General features: G+C 29.7%; 1 protein-coding gene across 1 annotated transcript in view; it reads left to right on the top strand.

The window, feature by feature from the left end:
* Positions 1-6,613, top strand: part of LOC117176796 — an 11,980-nt gene extending 5,367 nt beyond the window's left edge. Inside the window, exons 3-4 of the mRNA XM_033367106.1 lie at positions 3,032-3,155; positions 5,075-6,613. Coding sequence (XP_033222997.1) covers positions 3,032-3,155; positions 5,075-5,134 — 184 coding nt within the window. The 3' untranslated portion in view covers positions 5,135-6,613. The remainder of the gene's footprint in view (positions 1-3,031; positions 3,156-5,074) is intronic.
* The last annotated feature ends 1,480 nt before the right edge of the window (positions 6,614-8,093 follow it).

The raw sequence follows: 8,093 nt of genomic DNA on the forward strand, positions 1-8,093 counted from the left end.
CATATATCTAGTCGGGAGTGGTGCTGACTGAAAACAGATGATTTGGAGCGATTCGCGCGCAATCTGTTGGTCATTCTAAGGACTTATTGAACTACCCTCGTAGATTTTTCTCTTGTTTAAGACAGTTATTATGTAACTTTATGCCGCAGTAAACACAATGTTCGTTCACGTGCCGGATTTTACTCCTGAATCTGAAGTTCGTCTTGAGCAACATTGTTGAAATATTAATTGTTATAACAATTTCATTCATATCTGATTGAGATAAATATTCATTTTAAATACATTTGATATGTTTTGTTTATCGCATAAAAGACTATAGTTTCAGAGATGCATTGTCTTTCCTATCTGATTATCAGATACATCTGGTTTTGAGACAAGACATAAAACAACTATTTTCATGTCATATTGTCTCAGATATTTGTGTGGCAATTTACCATTCAGTGTCTTTCAGATTACTCTAACAATATGTTATTTAATTCCACTGCCAGTCGCTATAACAATATTTCACGCAGTGTCTTTGACATTGTTATAACAATAGATCATTCACTGTATTCGATTTTATTATAACAATACCTTATTGCACCTCCCAGATACTAATATTACAATTAGAACATTCGTATTGTTCTAACAATAGAGAAAAGTCAGTCAGGTGAGAGAACAGAATCAGTTCTATCGCACTTGTCGTCTTACAAATCCCCTGTTGAAAATTTCTATATAGAATCCTACATAGGAACTTTGCAAGAACCTGTGCATGATCCTATTAGGATTCCTATGTGGGTTCTGATGTATGACTCCTTCAAGGAAAAATTACTTATTTAGGTTCCTGTATAGTTTCCTGGTCATCATGAAATTGCTGACGTGGGATCTTACAAATGGTGCTTTAAAGGTTCTTTATACGGGAACTCATACAGGAATAATTTTCATGTATATATAAAATTGGACAGAATATGACAAAGGTTCCTGCCCAGGAAACAATTTTATTTGTATGATTTAATTTATATTTATTTATACATTTGCACAACTCTGAGGATTTGAACCCTCGAACTGCTGACTCTACAGTTTCTAAACATAACCAAAAGTGCGTAAACACGCGCAGCCATCGAGACTAATCAATGTAGGTATCATAAAATTTTTAACCAGTCATCCGACGAACTTGTAGCACACATACGCATCGCATACGCACCGCGCGTGTGTGTGACCTGGGTGCCTGGGTAAGATCCTCTGACAGCCATTTCACCATGACCAGGAAACTGTAAAAGAACCTACATAAGATCCTTGTCACTTTTGCTTGAAGGACTCATACGTCAGAACCCACACAGGAACCCTCATCGGATAATGTAAAGGTTCTTGCTAAGTTCCTACGTAGGATTCTATACAGGATTCTACATAGGAATTTTCAACAGGGTCAACCAGAAGGAAAAATCATTTTCTTTGCCAATAAGGACACCTTTATCTTTACCATACTTGATATATGGACGACAAAATATTTAGTTAATCTCGGACAAATGTTTGATTAGTACATTTTTTTTTAATTTTCACATTGATGTACTTTATCATAATTTATTTTATTTTATTGTGAAGAAACTTTTTAGAAAAGGTTAGCAAAATGATAGAGGCACTTGTCACGCAGAAATAAGAGGAGACTTGCAATGGAAAACGGTAATAGAGCTCCTAACTAGTTTATGAGTACGCGAGAATGTCCTAGGAATAAATTTCTCTTTCTAAATTCTATTCTATTCAGTGTCGTATACTACTGCAACGGAAATTTGTTTACGATAGCTGAAGAGATCCTGAATGTACTCGGGAAATTCCTTATTCGATCACTAAAGCACTGATGAGGCGTATACACTGCGAAAAATAGTTTTACCGATTAGATTGGCAAAAATAACAAGACTTACATTTTCTCCTTCGAATCTCAATATGTTTCAATTTTGTGAGATGAATGAATCTTTTAGAAAATCAGGAGACTCATCCGGGTTTGCAAAACTTTTGAGATGATCTTCGTTATTTTCATACCTGGGAAAATGTATGGAAGTAAAGGAGAAAAAATTCGAGTTGTTTCAACGTGGAAATGTAGAAAAGCAGAATTCAAAGAAATTTTACTCTTGCACATTTCAAAACTATTTATAGTTTCAAATAGGAAAAATAGCTAAATATTTGTTTATCTTTATTTGGTAGAAGAATTCAAGATAACTATTTCCTTCAAGAAGATTTATGCGAAACTGACCTTACGCCAAGGCAAGCTTCGAAACGCGGTCACGACTAATCGATCAATGGGATGAATCACAGTTGCTTAAAATTCAGTGACTTTTACCGATTGGTTAATTAAATTTCCCTACAGCATTTGCACGTTTCATTGGACCAGTTACGTGACTATCTTACTCACTTATCTCTTCCGTATACCTGATTTTTCAAGAGAGTTTATCCCACCAGATTTGAGAATTGACAATCATAAGGAGTTTCTTAAAATAAAAGGACCCGGAACTTGATTTCATTGATGTAATCAATTATTACGTAGACGCTTTCCATTAAGGTGATACAAATGTATAAATATTTCGATTTACGAGGAGTACAAGCAAGTCATTGGCGCCAGGAGAATTCGCATTTTAGTCTCACGTGGGCGATATTTATGAAAATGGGCCTAATACATTAGAATCGTTGACAAATTTTAAGACTTATCCTTTTCTTTCGTTTATTTATTTTTTAAACCCGGAAATTTTCGAGGCTCGAACCTATTACTGCAGGCGTACTGACTCGTCTAAAATATAAATGGTTCAATGAAATAAGAATGCAAAGCAGATATTTGCGTTTCCTGGTCGTAGGTAAATACCTTACTCTTGACTGATGCAGATTATGTTAGGTTAAAAAATTTCAAATAGAATACTTCAATTATTTCTATTCTATAATTCAGATGTTCTTTTTACAAAAATGAAAGACTGAATGTAGGCTATTGTTTTCTTATACTTAATTATGACAAAGGAATTTTCAAATTTATTATAACTATTAATTTTATGCTTTTTTCTGATTTCAGAGGCCGTAAACGACGATCAAGTGCAGGAAATAACATACAAAACCTTCGACGATTCTTTCAAAATATTTCGCAAGATGCAGAATTGATCGATGATGAAAGAAGAGGAATGATCCCTGCATCTTGGGTAAGTTTATAAAATATTCAATCTTTTTTAATTTTTAAATGATTATGTAAAATGGCTTCTACATCAAATTTTATTGACATTTATGTTTTCCAAACTTTACAACACTATCAAACTCATATCATTTTCTAATTACAATTTTAATTATGAAATTTATTTTATTTCTCAAAAATATTTGATTTCTTACCTTTTTTAAAAAATTAAAGGTTATTGGGGTATTCGGAAAACCTCACTGGATATAAAATTATTTTTTGACTCACAAAAATTGAACAAAGAGACGTAAAAAGGTACGAATTTCTTGAAATTGTTCAATTTTAACAGCTCATTTTAAAAGAGCGATAGCACTGTGATAGTAAATTATTTTTCAAATCATAATTTACACTCATTAACGAAAATTCACACAACTGATGATATATTCCAAACATGATAAATTGAGAAAGATCCACATGTTCATGGCATGTGTCCTAAATGACAAAGTTCGCTCATTATTGATTCATAATCATCATTATTAGCGTATCGCTTCGTAAAAAAATTAATTTAACAAAGTTTAATAATTAGAGGAAGTGATCTGCGATGACATAATTATACAGAGTGATTTCACGTTTCCCATCTACATGCTCAAGTTCAGATTGCATCGTACGATGATCAAAAAATGCGTTTATTAATTTCTTCTCTGTTATTTACTGTCGTCTGTTTATAGCACACATGTACATTAGGGTGGTCCAAATTTTTTCTACGAATTTGTACGTATACCCCTTCCCCCAATTTGTTTAAATACACAAATTAATAAACACGTTAAACAAAAAAATATATTTAGAGGTCCTGGTCTATTCAGAATTGTGAATATTTGGTGTTTCGTGTCGACCCTCAACGTTTCTGTCCATAATTAGCCATAGATTACGAATCAAAAATTGCTTTTTGGATTTCACCCCCATAAGTCTTTTATAGAGGCCCACAAAAACCATAAATGAAAAAATTGGTTTTTCCAGTTTTTGGCGTCAATTATTATTTCTTTGTATATTTCTTTTAAGAATTTGTTTCTCATATGGAAAATATTACTTTCTACTGATAACCAGATATTTAAATAAATTCTTATAGAGTGAACAGAGTTAGAAACTCGCAGTTTCTTTCTGAATGTTTCAACTTGCTTCATACTTTTCAGTAAAAGTGGGGCAATGATCAATTAAGGCTGCCAAAATAATTCTTTAAATAATGTATTATTATTTATAACAATATTATTTAGAATGATGCCACACAGTTACGGTTTTTTGTGAGATTTTCAACTTTTTTCCACTTTTGCCTTAGAGCTAGATGAAAATTAATTAAGATTAATAAAAATAATTGTTTAAACAAATTATAATTGTTTATAACTATCTTCTATAGTAATGCTAGAATTGTGCGTCTTTCTGAAAAGATTTACTTTGTTTTGAATTTTATTTATAAACAAATCATGAAAAACATCAGAGTGAATCATTTTTTAATCAATCTCTTTTTATGATATAGATCCCAATATTTGGAATATTTTTCAAATTTTCTACATATAATACATATATACATATAATATAAATATATACATATAATATAAATATAAAATTCAAATTTGATTCGTATTCTATGGCTGGTTTTAAAGAGAAATGTAGATGGTCAATTCGATAACTTAATATTGAATGCATTTTTTTTCATTCAGAGAAATATGGGGGGGGGGGGGGATATGCATGAAAATCCAAAAAAAATTTCCAATGCATTTTTCGACTACCTTAGTGCACATAAAACCATCCTTAAATTTTATTTTATTTCATTTTTGCAACAAAAGCTCTGTTGTTATTTTAAATTGAATTTGTAATAGAAATTCAATGTACATAAATCATAATTAATTTTTTTTAAATTTAAAATGTGAAATTTAATTTTTTCTTTTATTTCAGTCACAGAAAGACGCGAATGATCGCCCCGGCAATGAAATGAAAGATCCTCCGTTCTTCTAAGTTAAAATTTACTAACAAAAGAGCAATGAAGGTAAAAAGTCATGAGAGGTTCTCAATCCTCATCGCCTGAACAGTATTAGCGGATTTTCTGCCGTCCGAAACTAAGCTCTACACTAAATTTTATTTGAAGTTATGAATCGAGGATTAAAGAATTAATTATAAATGTGAAATCGACACTTACCGCCAGGAATGAAATTTGATGTAGAATCTACAAACCAGTCAAGACATTCGCAACTCACTGTGTTCTTTACCTGAAGCATTATTCTCTTTAATGCGCAAATCTGGAAAAAATATTACCACCAATAGTGTGCTATTTGTGAAATCGGGTACGTTTAAGGCCTAAGTACTTAAATGAAAGGAGAACTATTTTTAAATACTTAGACTTTCGAAAAATGAAATGGAAATATTTTTTTCCTGGCGTATGTCAAAACAGTATTTCCGGTCAAGGTGTCGTAAACGCATTGCAATTTTAGTTAGGTATTTATTTAATTTATTAATTCATCGAATCAATCGAATTAGTCTAACTGATGAAATTATATTATTTTAAATAGTAATGGTCTGGTGGCATTTCGATCGCGATGGCGCCTCTTTTGCAATCGATGAGATTTTTTAAATCATTTATATCATCCATGCTATTTATATTACATTAGGCAAATTTGCGTAAGCATACTTTGTCAATAATTATGATAAATTTGTCGCGTATCAAGATCGCGCTCTATCATTATTTATTAAGTGTAGATACTGCGCCGAGAGATTAAATTCGCGAAAAGCCATCGTGATCAAGATTAAATGTATTAGCGAAATTTTTAATTATAATAATTTATTATCTCGAGGAAAGAAGTAATTCGAATTTGTATTAGATTGAATTAAACTAAAGAATTTTCTTTAAAAAATTTTAAAGTATTATCAAATGTTATGGAAGCAGTGCTTCTTCGTATTTTATCTTAATAAATAATTCAATAGCTTTTTTTCTCGAGGTTCTTAGCTGGATATGATAATAGAAATTTTATTTATTCTATAAAAACCCAGTAATTAATGTATCATTACTCTGGAGTTCTCTGCATGATGATATTTATTTGTGGAGAAAACTTAAGACTTTCACATTTTTGGAGAACGATGCTCGTGCAAATGTTAAAGAAATGTTTACATTTTGTAAAATAAGAGTATATATGGATTATGGATATGCCAATCAAGTATTTATCTTATTGTTATATAAAAAAGAAGACAGAGCCTTTAATTACGACGCATATTCGTATTGTATCATATACTAGCAAACTTTTTGTGATAAATGTTAATTTATCTGCCCCATGTAACTAGGCAGATTAATTATTTATTCAATATTCATGTTCCTAATTTATTGTCATCTATCGTTTCATGTGAGAATATAATGGAATAATGTATTCGAAGATGTTTATTTTATAAGTGGTCACAAATTTGTGTGCAACTTCGGATACAATAAACACGGAATCCACTAATTAATGTCATTTTTTACTTTATTTCCCCCCCCCCCCTACTTTTTTTATTACTTGTATGATTACAAATTACAAATTGAACTGTCAAAAAATAAATTCAGTGTAAAACACCATTAAACATGAATATTTTTTCCAATTTAAACCTTTAAAAGCTTTAATTTGTGTAATTTAAATGAGAAGCATTAAAAATGATAAAAATTATCATATGAAACGTTTGAAATCCAAAGAATCCGAACTTCATTTAAAACTGAAACAAATTTAGTCACCAAGGCTTGTATTACGTTCAACCTTTCTTACTCTCAAACCCTTTCAAATTTCAATTATTTTAAGTAAATATAAATTGTTTAAAATTTTTAAAAGTTTAAATAGTTTAAATTGGTAATTATATTCTTCGAAATTCAAGTATTTTAATTTTAATCAAAAAATGGAATGTATACAGGAGAAGCATTGAAAATTCGGGGTTGAACATGAAAATTCAGAACACTTAAATTTTAATCACTCAAAATTGAAGAAATTATTTAATTACTGAAATATGAATTTCAGCTAGTTTACTTTTTATCTATTTGAATTAGTAATAACACAATTTTTAACTTTTAAACTTGAAATTGTTTAGTTCAATGAAAATCCAAAGAAAATTTTTGTATTTTTAAGGCTTGCATTTGAGAAATTATTGTCTTCATTTTTCATCGTTTTGAATTTGTTTTGGAAGCATTTAATTCAACATTGTTTGATTAAAAATTCTCTTAATTTAAACGTATGCAACTACCAAGTCTTTCAATATGATATTCTACAATTACGAAGAATTAAAAATATACATTTAAATTTAAAAACAAACAAAAAACATAGATTTCTGTACAAAAAAGATCACTGTCATTGTCAACGTTGGAAATTGAAGAATTGAATAACTGCAAACGTTGAAAATTTACTTATTCTAAATAAATTCATGATTATATGATTTTTGATTTGAACTTTCCAAATTAATGAATTCAAACTTGAAGCGTTAAAAATTAAACTAAAATTAAATTATAATCAATGTTTTAAATTTAATCATTGTAATTTAAGGAAAAAAATTAGGAACTTGAAAATAACAGATGAAGCATTTGCATGCAAGAAAAAATTTAGAAAGAAGCAAATTTTATAAGATGTCAAATTGACGTATATTAATAAACTTTCACATTGATATGACAAAGTCGTGACATAAAAAATACGTAAACAGGATGAATGAATGAATGGTAAATTATTATATTTTTCATCATAATTTTCAACATTCCTTTTCAAATTATTATCTTCATTTACAATTTAATAAGTCAAAAATTCAAATAATGTAATGACTTCATATTAACTGCAGTTTAAAAGCTATGGATTTACCAGGGCTTTTATGTTGTAAAATTCTAGAAATGTTATTAAATAATATATTTTTGCTGAATTATAGTGTAATTTTCTTTTTCTTATGCTTAGGCGAGTACATATCATCTAGATGGGTTGCT

This window comes from Belonocnema kinseyi, chromosome 7, assembly GCF_010883055.1.
Source record: "Belonocnema kinseyi isolate 2016_QV_RU_SX_M_011 chromosome 7, B_treatae_v1, whole genome shotgun sequence".
Lineage (NCBI taxonomy): Eukaryota > Metazoa > Arthropoda > Insecta > Hymenoptera > Cynipidae > Belonocnema > Belonocnema kinseyi.